The 23,761-nt window shown below is 41.2% G+C and overlaps 1 protein-coding gene across 1 annotated transcript in view; it reads right to left on the bottom strand.

Annotated features, from left to right (window-relative positions):
* Positions 1-18,997: 18,997 nt before the first annotated feature.
* The window catches only part of CTSC (cathepsin C), a 43,752-nt gene continuing 38,988 nt past the window's right edge, over positions 18,998-23,761 (bottom strand). Inside the window, exon 7 of the mRNA XM_019954784.2 lies at positions 18,998-22,422. Within this exon, the coding sequence (XP_019810343.2) occupies positions 21,920-22,422 (503 nt within the window). The 3' untranslated portion in view covers positions 18,998-21,919. The remainder of the gene's footprint in view (positions 22,423-23,761) is intronic.

Genomic DNA, 23,761 nt, shown 5'->3' with positions numbered 1-23,761 from the left:
TTCTGAAATCAAGACATTTCTCAAAATCAAATCCAAAAGGGCTAAGCCTAAATTGTAACCTAGCTGTCATTATCTACAGGCCTTCCTAGGTGGCGCTAGTGGTAAAGAATCCACCTGCCAGGGCAGGAGAGAAGAGACCCAGGTTTGATCCCTGGGTCGGGAAAATCTCCAGGAGCAGGAAATGCCAACTCACTCCAGTATTCTTGCCTGGAAAATCCCACAGAGGAGCCTAGCGGGTCATAGTCCAGGGAGTGGCAGAGAGTCAGACACGAATGAGTGACTGAGCACTCTATTCTTAGGAGCACAAATAAGCTCTGTTGTGTGTGACAGGAGAAAACTTTTCATCTGATACTCATTTAAGTTTAGTTACTTGCACGATACCATGGACTACATTTCAACTTTTAAATTTGGAACCCAATTGTGTGTGTGTAGTCAGTCATGTCCATCTCTTTGCAGCCCCATGAACTGGAGCCCACCAGACGCCTCTGTCCATAGAATCTTCCAGGCAAGAAGGCTAGAATGGGTTGCCATTTCCTCCCCCGGGGATCTTCCTGACCCAAGAATTGAACCCACGTCTCTTGCGTCCCCTGCACTGGCAGGAGGATCGTTTATCACTGGTGCCACCTGGGAAGCTCTGCTAGTTAGATAAGGAGAACAAACAAATCTCCTCTGCAGAAGAATTCTAAATAATTTATCTACATACTTCACCCTCAAAAAAGTGAAACGTAATTCCCAACTCTTACATGTGGGTCGTGTGTATCTACTTCTCTCTGAAGAGTGAAGTATGAGAAGTGGTGAAAAGAAGACCTTTACTGTGGAGAGACCTGACAACCGCACCCTCGGCCAGGTGGCCACAGTTAACAGCGGTCAGTCATGTTGACTGTGGATCCTCCATATAATATCATGAAAATGGCATTTACCCTTGGAATCTTCCTCCACAAAACCCATAAGCCCAGTTTAGCCAGGAAAATATATCAAATAAATCCCAGCTGAGGGACAGTCTATGAAATACCTACCTATATTCATCAAAATGGTCAAGGTCATCAAAACTAGGGGAGGCTGAGAAACTGTGAGAGCCAGTGAGGGCCGAAGGAGACGTGATCGCTTCATGTAACGTGATATCCTAGAAAGGACCCTGGAGTAGGAAAAGACAGTGGGTAAAAATGAAGGGACTTTGACTAAGGAATTAAAGTACAAACTTTAGTTAATAGTAATGATCAATATTGATAAATGTACCATACCAACATAAGATGATAATAACAGGGGAAACTGGCTGTGGGGGTAAATGAGAAGTCTCTGTATTATCTTCATGATTTTTCTATAAATCTCTAACTATTCTAAAGGGAAAAAGGTTCGTTTTAAAAGCAAATGCATCAAGGGGATTATTGCATTTTTGAAGTCTTTTGTTATCCCAAGAGATATTTCCTAAAATGTATTTCTACTTATTATATGTACACTTACTGTTGATATGTTAGAGTCATGTTTTTTAAAGTATTTATTTTTTTCAACTTCAGGATCATCTGTAAGAGGTGAAAAATTAGTACAATCATATATTATTGCTTCTTCCTTTCTTCCAACCCAGGTTTTAATGTTTATATTATTACACTTAAAATATTTTGGGAATTCCACTGGTTCAGACTATGCCTTTCACTGCCAAGGGCCCAGGTTTAGTCCCTGTTTGGGGAGCCAAGATCCACAAGCTGCTCGGGACAGCCAAATAAATAAATAAATTATATAATAAAGTGAAATATTTTATGTTTATAATATATAAATTCTGTCCTGTAACAATAGCCTCTACAGATGTTTAACTATACTTCTGTATTTAAATAATTCAGTGCTAGCACTTTTATCCTATTTTTTTTCATTTCTGATATTTTTATTTTAAATACATCTGTAGATACTCTAGATCTCACTTTCAAGTTGTTTTTTTGTTTGTTTTACAATAATAACTGATAGATTTCATATTTCCTGAGATCTGGGATGCTTGAAAATATCTCTGGGTAGTTTTATATGTCAAGAAATTATAGCTAGGTATGAAATTGTTGTGTTGCACTTTTTAATCAATGCTTTTATCTATATATTTTTAATGCAAACCATATATGTGTGTGTTGCATTAAAAAATAAGCTTACATTGTTTTCTTAACTGATTCTGTTAGCCTATTTGTATCTATGTAGCTAAATAACTTCACCTTTTGCAGTATCACAGAGTTTAAGGGTAAGACTTTTTACATTCAGAATTCAAAAATCCTATTGAATCAATTTATTTGGAGTTTTATATATATATATGCAAAGAAAAGAAAGCTAGAATAAGGGAAGAGAGAAAATAAAATAGGTGATATGAGGGGAAATGGAAAACTCAAAAGAGCATGACTTTGTTTTAAGTCACCAACAGTTATTGAAGTGACTAGTATTCTGTTTAAAATATGACTGTCCATATGGAAGTCTAGAAATTAACTCTTCTCCTGACATAAAATTTGAGAACACTTTGTATGGGGCCAAGCAGAACAAAGGTTTCTAATCGGAACTGGTGGATGAATGCCGACAACACATTTACAGTTACGATGCCCGTTATCCCTGCCAACCTGGAGCACAGCCTCAGTGCCCTGGGACCCTGGCTTGTCCTAGCATTATTATGATTCTTTCTGAGACCTTATCAATTCTGTATATTCATCCCAGCACTTATCTCATCAGTAGTATGTGGCCCACCTATTAGGCATATGAATTAGTCATGGAGCACAATATTCCAGGGACTTAGAAATAAAAACTCATGTCTAGAATTGGAGGCTGCAAGTCCACTTCAAGTAAATTTTCAGTATTATGGACAGAAATTTTTTAAGTAACAGCTGCTGTATGTGTAAATATAAAGAGACCAGGCCTCTATCATCCATTGAATTAAGTGGTGAAAGATGAATAGGATCTCGTGAGGTTCAGAATAGGCTGTCCCTTTAAGTGCCCTTTGGTATACAGAGCTGACATTTGTCTCTTGTCCTCTCCATTACAAAGCGAATTCCTTGTTCAAAGACCATCCATCACACCAGAGACTTTAATCCTCTGAATTCTCCCTTACAGTAAGTTAGGACTTTGTCCTTTACACACACACACAAAAACATCACTTTAGACAAAGTGGGAATGTGCTATGAGGACACAGGGTAAATTAAGAGAAATTTTAGTCCTGCTTTGTCTCTAGGAGATATTGGAGCCAAGATTAGAAAACTGGATGGCCTGTCATCTCAGCTCCTGTTAACAGATATTCTCATTTTTGTTTTCACTCTCTCTCTCTCTCTAGCTTAATGTCCTGTGTTTACATCATCAAATTCATATGAAGGAATTACTTGCTGTATAGAATTTGAATAATATATGATGGAGAAGGATGATAATGAAGATGAATCTACTTATTAGTCTGAAAATCAGAATAATATCTCTCCATAGGATTGTTATGAATACTGGACAAAATTACATGTGGAGAAATCCAGAAAAGTCCCTGAGATATACTAAATTGTAAATAAAAGTCAGATAAGGATCCAAGCATCTTTGGCAGCCATGTTTTTGCAGCCAAAGATAGAGAAGCTCTATACAGTCAGCAAAAATAAGACTGGGCTCAGACTGTGGCTCAGATCATGAAATCCTTATTTCCAAATTCAGACTTAAATTTAAGAAAGTAGGGAAAATCTCTAGATGATTCAGGTATGACCTAAATCAAATCCCTTACAATTATACAGTGGAAGTGACAAACAGATTCAAGGGATTAGATCTGATAGAGTTCCTGAAGAACTATGTTCGTGACATTGTACAGGAGGCAGTGATCAAGACCACCCCCAAGAAAAAACATGCAAAAAGACAAAATGGTTGTCTGAGGAGGCATTAAAAATAGCTAAGAAAAAGAAGAGAAGCTAAAGGCAAAGGAGAAAAGAAAAGATGTACCTATTTGAATGCAGAGTTCCAAAGAATAGCAAGAACAGATAAGGAAGCCTTCCTCAGTGATCAATGCAAAGAAATAGAGGAAAACAACAGAATGGGAAAGACTAGAGATCTCTTCAAGAAAAGCAGAGATACCAAGGGAATATTTCATGCAAAGATGGGCACAATAAAGGACAGAAATGGTATGGACCTAACAGAAGCAAAAGATATTAAGAAGTGGCAAGAATACACAGAAGAACTGTACAAAAAAGAGCTTCATGACCCAGATAATCACAATGGTGTGATCACTCACCTAGAGCCAGACATCCTGGAATGAGAAGTCAAGTGGGCCTTAGGAAGCATCACTATGAACAAAGCTAGGGGAGGTGATGGAATTCCAGCTGAGCTATTTCAAATCCTTAAAAATGATACTGTTAAAGTGCTGCACTCAATATGCCAGTAAATTTGGGAAACTCAGCAGTGGCCACAGGACTGGAAAAGGTCAGTTTTCATTCCAATCCCAAAGAAGGGCAATGCCAAAAAATGTTCAAACTACCGCACAATTGCACTTATCTCACAAGCTAGCAAAGTAATGCTCAAAATTCTTTAAGACATGCTTCAACAGTATGTGAATTGTGAATTTCCAGATGTTCAAGCTGGATTTAGAAAAGACAGGGGAACCAGGGATCGAATTGCCAACATCTGCTGGATCATTGAAAAAGCAAGAGAGTTCCAGAAAAACATCTATTTCTGCTTTATTGACTATGCCAAAGCTTTTGACTCTGTGGACCACAACAAACTCTGGAAAATTCTGAAAGAGATGGGAATACCAAACCACCTGACCTGCCTCTTGAGTAATCTGTATGCAGGTCAGGAAGCAAGAGTTAGAACTGGACATGGAACAACAGACTGGTTCCAAACTAGTACAGCCACTATGGAGAACAGTGTGGAGATTCCTTAAAAAACTGGAAATAGAACTGCCTTATGATCCAGCAATCCCACTGCTAGGCATACACACTGAGGAAACCAGAAGGGAAAGAGACACGTGTACCCCAATGTTCATCACAGCACTGTTTATAATAGCCAGGACATGGAAGCAACCTAGATGTCCATCAGCAGAGGAATGGATAAGAAAGCTGTGGTACATATACACAATGGAGTATTACTCAGCCATTAAAAAGAATACATTTGAATCAGTTCTAATGAGGTGGATGAAACTGGAGCCTATTATACAGAGTGAAGTAAGCCAGAAGGAAAAACACCAATACAGTATACTAACGCATATATATGGAATTTAGAAAGATGGTAACGATAACCCTGTATACGAGACAGCAAAAGAGACTCTGATGTATAGAACAGTCTTATGGACTCTGTGGGAGAGGGAAAGGGTGGGAAGATTTGGGAGAATGGCATTGAAACATGTGAAACGTCATGTATGAAATGAGATGCCAGTCCAGGTTCAATGCACGATGCTGGATGCTTGGGGCTGGTGCACTGGGACGACCCAGAGGGATGGTGTGGGGAGGGAGGAGGGAGGAGGGTTCAGGATGGGGAACACATGTATACTAATTAAATAATTTTCTATTAAAGAAAGAAAAAAGAAAAGAAAAAAAAAAAAAGACTGTGGGCTCTGGTCCAACCGCTGATTATGTAGACTATGGGCATTTTATTTAATCCTGCTACATTTCACCATCCTCATCTGTAAAGTGCGGATAATCAGACTGGCCTCATAAGACTGTTACAGGATTAAATGAGATATCCATGTCTGGTACCTAAAAAGGATTTCTTGAATGGAAAAAAAAAAAAAGAAAACTAAGATCTTGGCATCCAGTCCCATCACTTCATGGCAAATATATGGGGAAACAATGGAAAAAATGACAGACTTTATTTTCTTGGGCTCCAAAATCACTGCAAATGGTGATTGCATGAAATTAAAAGAGGCTTGCTCCTTGGAAAAAATACTATGACCATCCTAGACAGCATACTAAAAAGCAGAGATGTTACTTTGCTGACAAAGGTCCGTCTAGTCAAAGCTATGGTTTTTCCAGTGCTCCTGGATGGATATGAGAGTTGGACTGTAAAGAAAACTGAGTGCCAAAGAATTGATGCTTTTGAACTGTGGTGTTGGAGAAGACTCTTGAGAGTCCCTTGGACTGCAAGGAGATCCAACCAGTCCATCCTAAAGGAAATCAGTCCTGAATATTCATTGGAAGCTGAAACTCCAATACTTTGGCCACCTGATGTGAAGAATTGACTCACTGGAAAAGACTCTGATGCTGGGAAAGATTGAAGGCAGGAGGAGAAAGGGATGACAGAGGATGAGATGGTTGGATGGCATCACAGACTCGATGGACATGACTTGAGTAAGCTCCGGGAGTCAGTGATGCACAGGGAAGCCTGGTGTGCTGCAGTCCATGGGGTCGCAAAGAGTCAGACACGACTGAGCAACTGAACTGAACTGAAGGATCCAGCCACCAACTATCCTGTATCCTGGGTCAATGTTAAAGTCAGATACCATTCATTAAACCTTTATTGTGTGCCAGGCACTTTTTGAACAGATTTAGGTCACTTAGCTTCTTTAATACTCTTGACATATGTATGAGATGGATGCTATCTTTATACTCATTTTCCAGATGAGGAAACTGAAATACAGACAAGTGAGTAAGCATGTAGAATCTAGAATTGAAGCTGGACAGTCTGACTTGAGGGTTTGTGGTTTTAACCTCGGTTACAGTGACTCTTGCTTGAATTTTAACCCAAAGAGAGTGGTAATCTTGTGAAGGTTTTAACCAATGCAGGTTTGGAAACAATTTGAGACATATTTGGTTTTTATAACAATCATTCAGATGATAAAATAGAAAAATAGTTCATGACACAAAGGTTAGCTTAGTATTGCTAGTAAAGAATAAACTTACTATGCAAAAAAAAAAAAAATGAAAAAGATGTGGCTCAAAATAACCCAGATGAATATATAACAGACCTGAAATCATTTGATGATTTTAGAGTTTAGACCAAGGTCAACCTACATGCTGATTTTTCAAAAAGTCTAGTTCTCTCTCTTTTTTCTCTTGTGAGGCAAAATCTAGCTTAATGGCAGGACTAAAAACTTTTGAGTTACAGATGGCATGCCAAGCCTTGGGATAAAACAGCTTCAGATTCGTGAAGAGATCATTCAGGTATCCAGCACTTCCAGGATCAGATTTCGAGAGAGCACTAGCAGGAAGCATCAGGACTGATTTAAATGTCTCCAAACCACAGGTGTGTAAAGGAAATATCCACATGCTGCAAACTCTACACCTGAACAATTGTAACTGGAGGAATGCCTCATCAACTCAAAATGTTTCATCCTCCTCTCAGGCACAGCCCCAGTTTCCATTTGTAAGTTGATGATAAAAACTTCAAATTTCTCTTGGCAATTGGCCTTTACGTCTCAATTTCTCTTCTCTCTCTCTGTCACATACACGTGTGCACCCCCACATATACATTAATGTATGTATACATTGTTGTTTAGTTGCTAAGTCATGTCCAACTCTTTGCGACCCCATGGACTGTAGCCCACCTGGCTACTCTGTCCATGGCATTTCCTAGGCAAGAATACTGGAGTGGGTTGCCATTTCCTTCTCCAGGGCATCTTCCTGACCCGGGGATCAGATGTGCAGTTCCTGCATTGGCAGGTGGAGTCTTTACCACTGAGCCCCCTGGGAACATGTACAATCTAAATACACACACATGCATAGTTTAGTGATTAATTTTCTTTTGATACCCCATGCTAGTCTGCTCAGAATCTACCTCAATAAGTGGTAGATTCAGAACAATAAGAAATCATAGCCTTTTTGTTTCTAATAATGTTTCATAATATTTAGGCTGCTTTTATAGGACATGAAGGCATTGTTGTTCTGGCCACAAGAAAAAGAAGTCCATCTTCTCCCTCCTTGGCAATAAGCCTATATTTTAGAGGGGGCTGTGATCAGATCACTTCCCTTGACTACTTCCAGATGTTATTATGTAGAATATTAACATAATCTCTAGATGAACTCCAAATATATCCCAAACCTTCACACTTCAGAATGTCTGTGTAGTTATCAGAGCTTAACATGAGGTTACATGGCAATTATTCCCCACAGAGTCACTACCAAGACCCAGAAATAAAGCATGACTAAGGCACTTTAGTGAGGCAAGGTGGAAAGGTTTATTAGCTATGACAAAAGAAATATAGAGATATTAGTGTATTTTCTCTTTGTTAGATTTTTGTAGTCATATTTGGAACAAGTCATCCCAGAGTATCTTTGATTATCATGGAGACCTGCCTTGTAGAAGGTCTTCTCCTTCTTTGCTCTTATTTACTGATGTCAAGTGAGTAGCTCAGCTGGTAAAGAATCCACCTGAAATTCAGGGGAGACTCCTGTGTCGGGAAGATCCCCTGGAGAAGGGATAGGTTACCCACTCCAGTATTTTTGGGCTGCCCTGGTGGGTCGACTGGTAAAGAATCCGCCTGCAATGTGGGAGACCTGGGTCCAGTGCCTGGGTTGGGAAGATCCCCTGGAGAAGGGAAAGGCTACCCACTCCAGTATTCTGCCCTGGAGAATTCCATGGACTGTATAGTCCATGGGGTCACAATGAGTTGGACACGACTGAGTGAGTTTCATTTCCAGCAAAACAAAAGAATTCTGTTTTCCCTTCATATTCAAGGACATGATAGAGTTTATTTCACTTTTTTCTGTCCAAAACCATATTTGGATTTAAGCACAGATGAACTTAAACAATAATTTGAAGATTTATAATTAGCAGGTAGGACTATTCATATTATAAAACTAGCAAATATTTTTTGAACATCAACTTTGCACCAACAATTGTGTTAAATATAGAAAATGTATCATCTGAGTCCAACGTTTTCTTAGAATGTAGAAGGTTGGGGAGAATGTGTGTGAAGCAAGGTGGGGAGGTTTATTATCCACAACAAAGGAACTTGTGAGCTCTCGGTAAGTACATGAAAGAAACAGCAGGGGTATGAGGGGGTGGATATGGAGATCTTTGTGCCATAGCATTTAGAGATTAATCAAAATTCCATCTACTTCCTTCCTTAAAACAAAACAAATTTTGACTGCACTGTGTGTTCATTGAGGTGCCCAGGCTCCCTGATTCGGTCCGTGGGCTTAGGTGCCAAAATCTAGACCATGTTTCGACTCCCACTGGGGCTTCCTGATGACTCAGTGGTAAAGAATCCATCTGCCAATGCAGGAGACATGGGTTTGATCCTTGGGTTGGGAAGTTCCCCTGGAGAAGGAAGTGGCAACACACTGTGATATTCCTGCCTGGGAAATCCCCTGGACAGAGGAGCTTGGCCAACTGCAGTCCCTGATGTCTCAAAGAACTGGACACTGCTCAGCAACTAACGAACAAGAACCCCTAGGGAAAACAGAGTTGACATGAGAATCAAGGAATACTACCCCCAAACTACTCCTCCCCAAGTGAATATTCTGCCCCTTCATTTCTGGGCCCCTCATAAGTGCTTGCCAAAGCAACCCAGGGCGGTAGATGGTCGCCTGTCTCCCTGTACTCACTCTCCGAGAGCATTATCCTTGTTTAAATAAATTTTCACTTTACTTTCTTAACCTTTCTGCTTCTCTCCAAATTCTTTCACAACGAAGAAAGAACCTTAAATTTACTGGCAACAGCCAGATCATATCATCATGTTTCATTGAAATTTATATATTGGACTGTTTTTTCCTTTTATTCCACACCAACCGACCTCAGAGGCCCTTGATTATTGGACAAGCATTGGTTTATAAGGCTGCCCTTTTGACTCCTCCCTCATCAACTCCTGCTCTCCCTTCTTTAAAAAAAAAGACATAGGGTGATAGAAAGCAATATGCACAAGATTGAAATAACATAGAATTTAAATTATCTGATTAATTGAAAGACAGTGAATTAAAGCTATTGGGTTTTGACAAAGAAGAGACAGGTTATGTTCCTGTCTCATAACAAAGACCCATTTGGAGGTCCCAAAGATTAAATGATATGTGGATATGGGTTAGAGGATGGTGAATTACAAGGAATCCTGGCAAAATTAATTTTCTAGGAAAAAAGAACATAGCTGATCCTAATTTATGGACCAGGATATATTCATTTATGGGCATGTTTGTAGACAACCAAGCCTATATAGATCCATCGTGGGTAGGATAATTACATTCACAAATAGTGTAGAAGTATTAATGGTAAGGAAAGCATAAATAATTCTCCAAGTCATTATTTGGCTAAGAGGGGTGTATAATTTTAGTCAGGTGCCGTTCAAGGAAGAATTATTATCTTAGTGCCTGAAACATTGCATTTCAGAAAATATACATTGACAAGAATGGGGCAAAAATAGAGACCAGGCTTATGTCTAAAGTTCTGGGCTCAGGTATTAGTTCTTACAAGTACTGTGAGCCAGGCTTTTGGTGTCACAGAACCTGTTATTATACCTATAAAATAGACTGCTAAACCCTGTCTTATCTCTCTGAGAGATTATTTTGCTTTGCCTGGTGGTTCTGGTGGTAAAGAATTCACCTGCAATGCATGAGACCTGGGATCGATCCCTGGATTGGGAAGATCCCCTGGAGGAGGAAAAGGCTACCTATTCCAGTATTCTGGCCTGGAGAATTCCGTGAACAGAGGAGCCTAGTGGGCTACAGTCCACAGGGTCACAAAGAGCCGGACACAACTCAAACGACTTAGCACACGTGCATATGAACAGTACACTTCCATTCAAAAAGCAGTTATTTCACTATTCTAGCTACTTGGACGGGCACAGTGACTCATAATCAGGTTAACATAATGATTCATTTCTGACATGTAAATGGTCATTAAGCGTTTTAAATCCTTTTTTAACACAGAAGATTTGAAGATCAGCTTTTGAGGCCAGAGTTTTGGGCAGAGACCAAGATAATTCAGCTGCCAGCTGCAAAGTACTACAGCCAAGTGCCAGAAACACTATTCATTTTTGCATGGGAAAATATTTCTGCCAAACCAAGTCTTTGGGGTTTTTATAGTTCTTTCCCATATGTCCCCATGAAAATGTTATTTTTCATATCTCATTTTTGAATGGGGCTGTCAGGATAACAAGTGTCAACTGTTTTCCAGGCCTGGCAAATTGATCCAGCTAAACTGAATTTAAGGAGGACGTGTATTTTAGGGAATTCTGTGAGTTCTGTCTCAAGGATAATGATGACACATTAAAATAAGCACAGGTGTTTGGCCTCCAGTTTCTAGTTGGCTTATCAGGTCTGCTTCTGATAGACAACTTCATAGACAGCTCTCAGCCAAACATTCCAGAACTGGTATCAGCACCTTATGGGGACAACAATTAGGAAAATATTTAACAACCAATCATGTTATAACTCCTGGAGAAGGAAATGGCAACCTGCTCCAGCATTCTTGCCTAGAGAATCCCATGGACAGAGGAGCCTGGTGGGCTGCTGTCCATAGCATTGCAGACAGGCGGACACGACTGAAGCAACTTAGCATGCATCATGCATTGGAGAAGGAAATGGCAACCCGCTCCAGTGTTCTTTCCTGGAGAATCCCAGGGACAGAGGAGCCTGGTGGGCTGCTGTCTATGGGGTTGCACAGAGCTGGACTCGACTGAGGCAACTGAGCAGCAGCAGCAGCATGTTATCAGGAAGTGCCATTTTTCACTCTCAGTCATTCAATCCCATGGGGCCAGAGTAGAACAAGAGGGAGATTTAAAAGCAGACAACAACATTGCTGAACTCCAAGAAACTATAATGGAATATGGTCTGGGGAGGAATTACAGTTTGATCTGTAATGTGCAGGTCCTTGCCTTTGACCACATAGGAACATCTTCCTGTCCTTATACTATCATCCTGTGGGCTGGCAGAGACTCTGAGAGATGAGTCGTTGGGATAGTTAGGGCTGAGTTTCTGAGAACTGTTAGGAAAGTTTTAATAGACAAAAATGCCTGGAAAGTTATATGACTGGACTTTGTCATCTGATAGAAAATACCTTTGAGGAATTCAGGCTTCCAAAAAGTAATGTTTTAAAGAAAAATTGATGGCAGTTACCAAAGACAGACACAACTGTTTTGACTTTACATCTGCCGTATTTGAGACACCACACTAAACCACTAGAATTCTATTTAGGAGTTTCAAAGAGAAAGCTATTTTCCTCATAATATTTGTCTCTCAAATACTGTGTATCCCTACCAGCCAAGAAGATTTTGCTGGGTTTAAATTTCTGTAGTCTGCATTATGAAAACCACAGGTTTACTGAATGTGCGTTTTTATACTATGAGGCTGTCTACCTTGAAATATGCCCAAACTGGGAAGCCATTAAAGATTTTAAACAGAGCCGTGACATTGTCAACATTGCTGTGGGGAGGGCAAGGCTGGAAGTAGAAACATATACTAGGAGGACATAGCAGTGACACAAGTTACAGATCACGAAGGTTAAGGCAGGTGTGCAGAGAGACAGATCTAATAGGCATTTAGAAATTAGAATTGGCGGGAGGACAGATCCAGAGCCTGGGGGGCTACAGTCCACGTGGTGGCGAAGAGTCAGACACAACTGAGCATGTTCAACTAACTGAACGTCGTGGGTGAGGAAGAGGAACGACCCAATGGAATTCCTAGGTTTCTGATTTTGGAAACTGGGTGGATGAGGGAGCCAACCAATAACCAGAAGGATGAAAGTGAGCTGGCTTTGGGGATGGGAAAAAGATGATATATTCAGATTTTTGCATTTTGTACTGGCTAATGGGTTTGTATATCTAGGTACAAGTAGGAAAGGAAATATCTGGTTTAAAGCTATGGTAGGCATCATTACGACAGACCCAGTGATCTCTATCTCCTGGTAGTCAAGCTTTCTGAAATACTCTCTCCTTGAGGAATTTGCTTCTGACCAATAGAATATGGAACCACTGAGAAGGCTATTTCTTCCATGATTAGATTACAAAGATGGTGACTCCTACCTTGCTAGTACACGCCCTCTATTTCTATCATAACTGGCACACTTAGGTACACTCACATTAGAGAAGCCCATATGGCAAGGCACCAAAGACGGTCTCTGGTCAACAGATGGCAAGGATCTAATGCCTTTCATCCAAGAACCTGCAAGGAACTGAATACTGCCTACAGTCTCTGATCTTTCAGATGAGACGACAGACCATAGGCTGACACCTTGATTGCAGCCTTGTGAGAGACCATGAGGCACAGAATCCAGTGAGACTGCACCCACATTTCAGACCCACCGCAAATGTGAGGTAATAAACCTGTGTTGGTTTAAACCACTGAGTCTTTGGGTAGTGTGTTATGCCACAGTAGATAACTAATACATGAGCTCTGGAGAGGGAGGCTAAATTGGGGTTCTTCCAGCTCATAAGTAATATATACTGACTGTAAAAAAGCTCAGCTTGAGAAAAGATGTAGTGATGGGGAGAAGAGGATTGTACAGAAGCTGGAGGAATAGTAAAATTGAGGACCGGGTAGAAGACTAGGAGCCTGAAAACTGCAAAGACATAGTTAGAGATCTGAAAGCTGAGAGGTGCAAAGTTAAGGAAGGCATGGCCAAATATCAAATACTGAGATAAACATTGAAAACTGCTTTTAGTAACATAAGGTGTTTTTTGCTTACCTTAATGTGAAAAATTTCAAAGAAGTGACCTGGTGGAAGGCAGATGTCATTAGATTAAGGAGAAAACACATAGCAAGAAGGTAAAAAAAAATTTCTTTGAAGAAGCTTAGGTGTTGAGAGAAGGAAAGAATAATGTGATATACTTTGTAGGATGAAAAATTGGTGGCTTTTTTATGAGGCAAAAAAGACTTGAGCATATTTATGTGATGAGGGCTTCTGGGCCACCATGCAAATTTTGATTACATTTTCTGTTATTTATAACATAGCTGTTATAACAAAACCAATAAAGGAAACAACTTTAGCCATTCATAATCCTTCTGCCCTTTTAAAGGTGCTTATATGCCCACTCTCATTTTATGTAACACAACACAGTATCATTTTTTCTACATATTATAACATAGACATTTCTTACGGTTGTCACACTGGTGGCATAGTTATTTTTAATACTGTATAATACATTGTCAAGCCTATGTACTATAAATGATCTATTTCCTATCTCCTGGACCTCTAGGTTGTTTCCAAATTCTTACAACTGTAAATAATGCTGTGATTAATTCTGCAAAGCTGCTCCAAAACAAAAACAGAGAGGCTTCCCCTAAGAGATGTTTTTCTGGACGCTTGCCAAAGCCAGCACTCTTCATGAAAAAAGGGCTCTGAGCTGAATTCAATAAAAATTTATGCAAAAATCGCAGGAACCATTTTTTCTTCTCTTTTTATTATCTCCCAACTTCAAAAGCCCAACAGCTAGGCAGCTCAAATATATAGAAAGAGTCCCTGACTGGCTTTAAACTTGCACAGGACACACAAATGTGTTCTGTGAACCCATCCTGCGGTGATATCTTTTCTACCAACATTCCAAGGTACATGGAATACAGCAGAGAAGGCCTCACTCATTTTTCGTCTTTAATTAATTAATTAATTAATTTTACACTGGAAAGACGTTGTTACTCTTAATACCTTCCTTGCCATGTGACTCCAAGTAATAGAATCCACTCTCCCTTGGAGGGCCAGATGCACTGCCAGAAAATATCTTTCATTTGAGCTTAGAGCTATTGTTGCAAATCTGCTAAACATTAGGTTTGCCAAATCCTTCCGGAGACTAGCTATCACCTTTCTGCTGAGACACGTGTTGAAAGGAGAAGCTTTCCCTGCTTGTGCAGTGGGCAGCTGAAATGCAACGCGTCTAAGACAGAGCGTGTCATCCCTTTCCCACCATTTCTCTCCTGACTTAATGTCTCTCTCTGAGATCACCCTTCTTTTTTTCATCTTGCTTTAAGATGCTGAAGGCATATATTTTTAATCTCTCAGGATTTGAGCAAGTATAATAGTTACCTACAGACCAGGACCTGAAGAATCAACACACCACAAGGAAAAACACAGGAAAGACATCTTGAGGGAGGCATATAGAGTAGTTGAGCTCTGTGGTTCTACCACGTAGAGACCTGGGTTCAAACAACAACTAAATGCTCTTTGTAAGCAAAAATACTACAACCTCTCTTGTCCTTATCTTGCTCAAAGGTGTGGTGGGTTGAAATGGTGTGTTCATCTTCTACGGCAGAATTTTCTTGCACACAGTTCAGTTGCTCAGTTGTGTCTGACTGTTTGCGACCCTATGAACTGCAGCACACCAGGCCTCCCTGTCCATCACCAACTCCTGGAGTTTACCCAAACTCATGTCCATTGAGTCAGTGATGCCATCCAACCATCTTATCCTCTGCCATCCCCTTCTCCTCCTGCCCTCAGTCTTTCCCAGCATCAGGGTCTTGCACACAAGGACCTCCAATTAGCATTCTATGTTCTCACTTGCTCCCCTCTTCCTTTTTTAGAATAAGGATTCATCCAGTCTCTCCTCCATCAGTTAAGTTCCCATTGGAACATATGGTTTCAGTGGGTTCCTATCAGGTGGGAGGTCCTGCAGAACGGGCTCAGCCTGTCGTCTCAGAACGGAAGGGAAGAGCCCTTCTCTGGTCTCATGACGTCAGTTAGCCTTCACTCCCTGGGCCTTGACTTTTACTACTCCTCTTGATTCTTCGAAGTTTAGCCCAAGTTCTGGAAGCTTCTGGGATAATGTTAGCGCTCAGAATTCTCTCCATCCTCCAGAGTCAGTAACATTCATTTGGTGGCAGGGAAGAAAGCTTAAAGGAGTTGGCATGTTGTAGCTTGGACTTTCTCAGCCTGGGCACTGCTGACATATGGGGCTGGATAATTCTTCACTGGAGACTGCATCTCCTCCCCTAGTGTGACAACCCATGTCTACACACATTGCCAGATGTCCCCTGAGGAACAAAAGTCACTTCTGGTTGAGAACCAGTGTTTGAGTGGGATCCCCATGTATCAGGTGTGGACTTAAATGCACAACCCAGAAGTTGAGAGCTTTGTTTGAGTCAGGGGGAATTTTTAGGACTTCAAGCTCAAGAGGCAGCATCACGAACAACTGTGAGAGAACTCCTCCAGGGAGGCAAGGGGAGGAACCAGCTTCTATAGCAGCTTTGCAACAAAGGGCAGGTAGTCAGTACATCAAAAGATTATTGTTAGAGAAAAGCTAAACAGCCCAAGTTAAGGAATTTAGCACTTTTCTGTTTATGGGAGTGTTCAAGTGTCTGGGCCCACTGAAATTATCCCTTTGATATGTACCTCAGCTATCTAGGGCCACTGTTTTTGCATCCTGAGTTTCCTCGGGTCTCACCCTAGAGAGTGGCTGCAGTATGATGGCTAATAGAGGGCAGGTGTTCTCTCCTGCCTGAGTTCCCTCTGGGCTCACCAGCTCACCGCTGCAATTGCTGATGACTGTGATGTCCTCTGTTTACTGACCTGGCAGGAAATGTTCCATTTCTCACAGGTAATGTGCTAGACTCTGTTCAGACTTTATTCACAGCCACATCCTACTTTTCCACCTTAAACTTCTTTGGGCTTCAGTTTGCTCACTTATTTTAAACGTATTTTGTACCGCATCTTTTCCTTTGTAAAGCACCTGAAAACTTAAAATGTTTTTTTTTTTTACACAGGCAGGTAGTATGTAAATACTCACAGCTTTTTTGAAACCTGGCCACAACCCTTGATTGTAGATATTGGCATCACCTTTTGGTTTTTATTTATTTCTTTATTTAGGCCATACCCCATGGCTTGAGGGATCTTAGTTCCCCAAGCGGGGATGGAACCTAGGCCACGGCAGTGAAAGTTCCAAATCTTAACTACTGGACCGCCAGGAAATTCCCTGGCATCACCTTTTAACAAGTGAACACTGAAGACTATAGATCTCTGTTCAGTGACTGGACTAAGGTCTAAATAACAATCACTGGAGGAGCACAGGTTGTCTGATTCCAGAGTACATGGTATTTTCAGGACACAGTGCTCTTTTGCTTTCTCTTCATAGACCTGTTCTTATTGCTCTGCTGAATTTCAGTCTGCAGAACTGGGATTGTGTCTACTATCTCTTGGGAATACTGTGCATATGGGGCATAAGAATAGTTATCTAGAGGGAAAACAAGCTTTTCTCTTAATTGTCCAGAAACCCCTCAAACGAGAGAATGGGGGGGTAGAAAAATCTGATACTAAAAGCATTCATTTTCTATCATTTATCTTATACTTCACTTGAAACTATTCAATACTTTTGAAGCTGCAAGAAATACCTTACAGGAAACACACACACACACAAATCATCTCAATGATTACTTTAACGCACAATCTTAGCTTCCTGGCATTTCCTTCATTTCCTCAAGGGAAGGTTATTTCTCTAACATTTCTTTCCAATTGATTGCTAGGATTTCAATCTCTTTAGACCTTTTGCATTAGAGGAAGAAACACATCTGCTTTTTTTCCCCTCAATTTGGGCAGTTTGGAGTTCATCACAGTCTTTCCTTGTTTAACTACCTATAGAATTTGAATTTCAAAAAGCAAATTGCCTTTTAGGCTAGAAAGTTCAAACTCAAAACATAGCAGCTTCACATCCTCAAAACAGGAAAAGGAGAAGTTTAATTTCTTACTTCTGCTTTCTCTTCGTGTAGGAAAAAGGGATCTTGATATAAACGATCTTCTGAAAGGAAAACGAAGACACCAACGAAGGCGTGAGTCCGAGGGCTGTTTTACCTCCTGCCACTTTGGTTTGCTGTCATCAAGAGGACATTGTGCAGAGCAGCCATAACGCAGGCTAAGGATTCAATTATTTCACAGTCTAGGCGATTTCAGGCAAATCCACTTTTAATCAGAACTACAGTTCAATGAGGTCAGTATTTTACAGCTGATGAAACTAAGGCCCAATCGCTAGCTAACCCATGACCAATGTACAAACTCAAGTCCATGCGCTTGCTGTCTAGCTGAAGAATTTATGTCTTAAGCTTGCCTGTCTTGGTCAGGAAGTTTCTACTTAACCATAGTCCAAAAAAAAATCTTTATTACAGTTAATAAATATAAACATCAGTGTATTTAGAGGAAAACTGTTAAGATTAAACCTCCCAAGCCACCCCGCATGGATTAGAGCTTAGAGAACTTGCCACCAAGTGTTCAGAATAGGATTTCTGAGAACTGGAAAGGATCTTAGAAATGATTTTACAGAACAAGGTCAGCTTGTCTTGTAACATTTATATCTCTTTCTCCATTTTTCTTAATTGGGAGGCAGCAGGTACAGTAGAAAGTCTGTCACACACCGGGGTCTAAATTTATCTTTATTAGCTAGGCATGTCCAGCTCACTGAATCCATTTTTATGTTAATGACAGAGGTGGAATAGATGGCCTACCAGCTCTGTTGTTTCGTGAATCTGTTGCTTATTCTAATAGGGAAATCCTGATTAGAAAAATTGAATTGTTACAACCTTAGCTTAACCTTTAGACTTTCTTGCTTCAAAGTTGCTTGCTCTCAGCTGGGGCCTGATTTTCCACTCTGCTGTAGCCATCTAAACCTGATCGCCTGTCACAATTCTTTCCACAAAGGCAGCAGGTGAGGCAATGATGTGGTGGGGAATGTAAAACCTCAGTTCCAGAAAATCAAAATCGTCTCCCTAATTCACAAAGTTTTTGAAGATTTTTCTCTGTAGGTTTCTCTGTGCCACGTTCCTGTTCTTTACTCCCTTTAAAAAAATCTCTCTGAAACCCCTCCTCTACCCTCTCAGTAGAGTTGAGCTTGTTTAACAGAAATACATCTCAGTTGCTTCCCCAAAGCAAAAGATTATTTTACAATCTGAATCTGGGAAAAAGATGACTTGAACAGTAACTAATAATTACATACTCTTTACTGTGTTCCAAGCACAGTTGCACATGCTTTCCATTCGTGAAGACATTTAACCCCCGGAGCTCTGAGAAGTAGATACATATATCCTTTACTGTCCAAATCTAGTCAGTTCCTGAGACCAGGTTAGAAATCAGAGTTCAGTAAGTCTGAAAGGTCAGGGAAACTTCATTATCTGAATCTATCTTCGTTTACCTGCTTGGGATGGGGTAAGGCCTGACCTTAAATAAAGCAAATAATGTCATTCAAAAGTGCAAACCCATTTGGTTCCTTTATTGTAACAGCAAGGGTTTAGGAAGCGTTCACACAGGGATAGATATTTACCCCATTATCCCCGTTTTACAGATGAGGGAACAGACGCACAGGCAGGCTGAATAAGCTGCCCTAGGTTTCAGAGCTCGTGTGGCAGAGCCAGCAATCCCTCCTAGGCACTAAAGCACCAGGGTCAGGATCGTCTGTGCTGGACTGCCCAGCTAAAGCTATTGTTTTCTTTGTGGCCAGTGGTATCATCAATGCACATTACCACTGGAGCTTTTCTGGGAGTGTTTTGGGGGAGGCTTACCAGAATTCCCAAACTCATTTTTTTTTTTTTCCCTTAGAGCTCACTTTCTCAACAGACTTTGATGATATGTTCTGATGATATGTTCTTTTGATTATGTTCTTTTCTGTTATAAAAAATTTTTAGATAATGCAACTAGCTACTTTTTGTAGTTTAACAGTTTAATGACGTGGCTTGAGGAACCATGATGTTCCATTCAGTCAACATCTTGAATTAATTCCACCACTGCACATGAAATGGTGATCTTTCTCTTGTAGAGTCACAGGAAAAGCAGACGTCTCACAGCAGAAAAATGCAAGTTGGAGGGCAGTGTAATTGGAGCTTCTGGGTGATTCTGCTTGCAATCTCTGAAAACTTGGGGCCTCTTCAAACCATTGTTTGTCCTCAACTAATCATGCTTGTGAGACCAGACCATGGCTGTATTTAGTCCTTTAATATTTCCTCAAGTATTTAATGAATGATACGGGCCAACAATTTTCCTTCAGAGCTCAGCCAGGGCCCTCATGAGATTATGGAAAAGTTTGGACATGCTCTCCCGTGGGTCAGCTGACTGATGTCCAAATAAAAACCAAAGGATGGGCTCATGTTTACAGGTTAAAGAAAATCTTAGGTATTAAGCTGATGTATCTTTATAAATTTTAGTGAAAAATGAATTCCTGCCTCATTGCAAAGTTTATTTACACATTCATATAGCAACAAGGCTAAGCATAAACTATATTCAACAAGTAACAGTAACAAAGAAAATATACCTCCTTGGAGGTCTTCCAGGTAATGAGGACTCTGGTTACACCTGCTACTCAGAGTGTCTGCCTCTTTGTCATCCTGTGGTAAAAAGGTCAAAAGTATGTGGCCATGTGCCAGGGGCCACCCTTTAAAAACAAGGCAAACTCCTGGAATATGCCTCAGTTTAACAGCAAAAATGTCATTGTAGTGAGTTGCAATGCAAGAAGGACATGGGGTTTAAGACAAAGCTCTGAGACTTCACATGTCAATGTGAAATTTCCAAGTATGCACCTGGTATCCTCGGTGATTTTGGACCCTCTGGTGGAAAGTGCAGAGATTCAGTGTCTAAGGCACTCAAGGAGAGCCAGACTTAGAGAATCTAGGTTCTAATCAAGACTCATCATTTGACCTTGGATGAGTCACGTGCCCACTGAGTGAGCCTTAGTTTCTTTTTCTGATTAAGAGAAAGTAAGACGGCATGATCTCTATGATCTCTAGGGTTCCTGTCAGTTCTAGAAGCCTTATGGTTCTTATTTATGGTTTAGAGCTTTGACTAATTTGCCTAATTTTGCCTGATCTATCATTTCTACAGGATCCTATCTGTTTACTCAGTGTGGAGGTTTCACATCTCTGAAATATCCCTTGGAGATCCCAAGTCGCTCAGTCGTGTCCGACTCTTTGCAAGTCCATGGACTGTAGCCTACCAGGCTCCATCCATGAGATTTTCCAGGCAAGAATACTGGAGTGGGTTGCCATTTCCTTCTCCAGAGGATCTTCACGACCCAGGGATCGAACCCGGGTCTCCCGCATTGTGGGCAGACGCTTTACCGTCTGAGCCACCAGGGAAGCCCAGAGATCCCAAAGACCTGACCAAATCTAAACTGCTAATATTCCACTTATTGGGCTATTACTGCTCAGCCAGTGAAGGCTAACCAATACCTTCAAGGGCAAGATACACTGTAAAACGTTTTAACCAATATCCAGACTCATCAAAACTGGAGTTTCTTTTCTCTATAATCCCTGGCTCCTCAAATACCCAGGAGATAACTTTTCAGGGTTCATGCATGCATGCTCATTCACTAAGTTGTGTCTGACTCTTTGCAACCCCATGGACTGTAGCCTGCCAAGCTCCTCTGTCCATGGGATTCTTCAGGCAGTGATACTGGAATGAGTTGCCATTTCCTCCTCCAGGGGAATCTTCCTGATCTAGGCATAGAAATAGCATCTCCTAAGTCTCCAGCATTGCATGTAGATTTTTTACCACTGAGCCACAGGAGAACCGTTCACTAGATTTCAATTGCATATACCCCCTATTATAAAGATTCATAATTTTGTTTTTAGTGGAGATGCCCTGAAATGAGTTTTCTTTTTCAAGTATTTACATATGTGAAATAAATAAATATAACAGAAGGAGTCAAGAGTAAAAATTCTCTTAAGCACATACATAAATTCCATAGTACATATCACTTGAATATTCTTTTTTTATATCACTTGAATATTTATAAAATTTTTTTAATAACCATTGTCACATTGTCTCATGATTTATACAATTTAAAAATAAGCCTGTGTGGTTCTGTCGATTGTTTTTAAAATACAGCATGCGTTTGAATCACAAAATGATTAGCAAAATCCATTACTTCGTCTCTCACCATCCTCCATAAAAACCGCACTGAACAGAGTACTGAGGAAAAAGCAAACTGCTTTTCAGGGGGAAAGTGTATTAAAATTAAAATCAAGGGCACTTTTAATTGTAAAGGCACAGATCTTCACAGGAAGCTATCTATAATCTTTTGAAACTGCAGTAGCAATACCGCCCATGTCTCCAGTCCCTGAATAAGGCATCTTCCCTTCCTGGCTGGCGGTGGTCAGTGTGAAACCCTGCGAGGTACACCCTACAACTTAGGAATCGGGGTGGCCGCCAGCGCTATGCTTTCGATCGCACACTCGTCGGTTCCTCTGCGGATGCGGAAGTAACCGTTCTCACCCCAGCTGGTGCCCCAGCTGTTTTTAACAATCCAGTAATCCAGTCCAGAGGCCGCGTCAGTGCCATAGCCCACCAGCAGCACAGCGTGATTGGTCAGCTCGAAGGGGTTGAAAGGGTCTCGCAGCCCCGTGTGGTGGTAGACGCCCTTGCGGTAGTGGAGGAAGTCGTCGTAGACTTCAAAGGCGACAGCCATGGGCCCCTGATGGACCAGCTCAAGCTTCATCAGGGCTTCATTGCAGCCCCCGTAGAAACCGCCCACGTAGTGGTACTCGGAGGAATAGTACCGGAAGCAGCCCTCTTTCAGTCTGCATGGCGAATCCGTGCCTGTGTAGGGGAAACAGTCCTCTTCCACCAACCCAAAGTCCTGGGCATACTTCCCTGCGATGAGGTAAGGGAAGCCACCTTCACAGCCTGCGGGTGAAGAACACACAGGGTTACCACCGTCTGTCAGAAAAGGCTACAGGAGAAACTGTCCCGTTTCACGTGTTTTCGACTCCATTAATTTGTTTTTAAAGACTTATTTGCTATTTGGCTGTGACGGGCCTTGGTTACTGTGCGCAGGCCTTCTGCGGTCGTGGCGAGCGGGGGCTCCTCTCCAGCTGTGGCGGGCGGGCTTCTTATCGCAGTGCCTCTCTGGTTGGGCACCTCCCCAGCTGTGGGTCCTGGTCTCAGCTGTCCTGTGGCACGTGGGATCTTCCCGGACCAGGGATAGAACCCGTGTCCCCTGCATTGGCAGGTGGATTCTTTATCACTGAGCCACCAAGGAAGCCCACTAACTATTCTTATGTCACCCCTGGAAGTTGCTCTTGGCTTAAATACCGCTCCATTCACCCTTCCATCAGCCATCTAGCTAACTACCCTTTCATCCCCATCTATCTGACAGACATTTATTTGGCCCCTGATGTGGAAGGTAGCTTCATGGTTAAGTGGGAGGCTCTGAAGCCTATGTAGATTCAAATCCAAAACTGTGTTAAGAATTTAATTTCCCTGTACCTCTGTTTATTTATCTGTAAAATATAGATAGCACTTGCACCTTCCTCGTAGGATTAAGTCACGTAAAAGCAATAAAAGCTTGCAATTATTGTCACTATTAAATAGGCAGACGCTTCCTCAAGGAAGTCTTCTCTGACCATCTCCTGCAGAAAAGTCTGAATCAGGTCCCCATATCCTTCCCTCCAGTCCTGGCCCTATTATATCTCAGAGACACTGCAGGTTCAGTTCCAGATCACCACAATAAAGCAAATATCACAATGAAGAAAGCCACACAAATGCTTTGTTTTCCCAGGGTATATAAGAATTATGTTTACAGTTTACTGTAGTCTACTAAGTGTTCATGTTTTCCAAAAGAAGCAATACATACACCATAATTTAAAAATGCTCTATTGCAAACAAAACAAAACAAAACAAAACCCACTAACCATCACCAGAGCATTCAGTGAGTCATAACAGTTTTGCTGGGGGGAGGGTTGGAAGCATTTTGAGAATTACCAAAATGTGACAAAGAGACAAGAAGTGAGCAAACGCTGCTGGGAAAATGGCGCTGACAGCCTGGCTCAACGCAGGTCACCACAAACCTTCAATTTGTAAAAACACACCGTGTCTGAGAAGAGCAACACACCAAGCTATACCTGTATACACATCCATAACCCTGTACTTTTCCTTCATTGTTCTCATACTCACTGAATTTCTATTTTCCTCACTTTACTGTAAGCTTCATGAGGTCACTCTCTTGATACTTTAGAGTCTTCGG

Source organism: Bos indicus, chromosome 29, assembly GCF_029378745.1.
Source record: "Bos indicus isolate NIAB-ARS_2022 breed Sahiwal x Tharparkar chromosome 29, NIAB-ARS_B.indTharparkar_mat_pri_1.0, whole genome shotgun sequence".
Classification (NCBI taxonomy): Eukaryota; Metazoa; Chordata; class Mammalia; order Artiodactyla; family Bovidae; genus Bos; species Bos indicus.
Note: the sequence above shows the minus strand (reverse complement) of the source record. Positions and strands in the feature narration are given on the sequence as shown.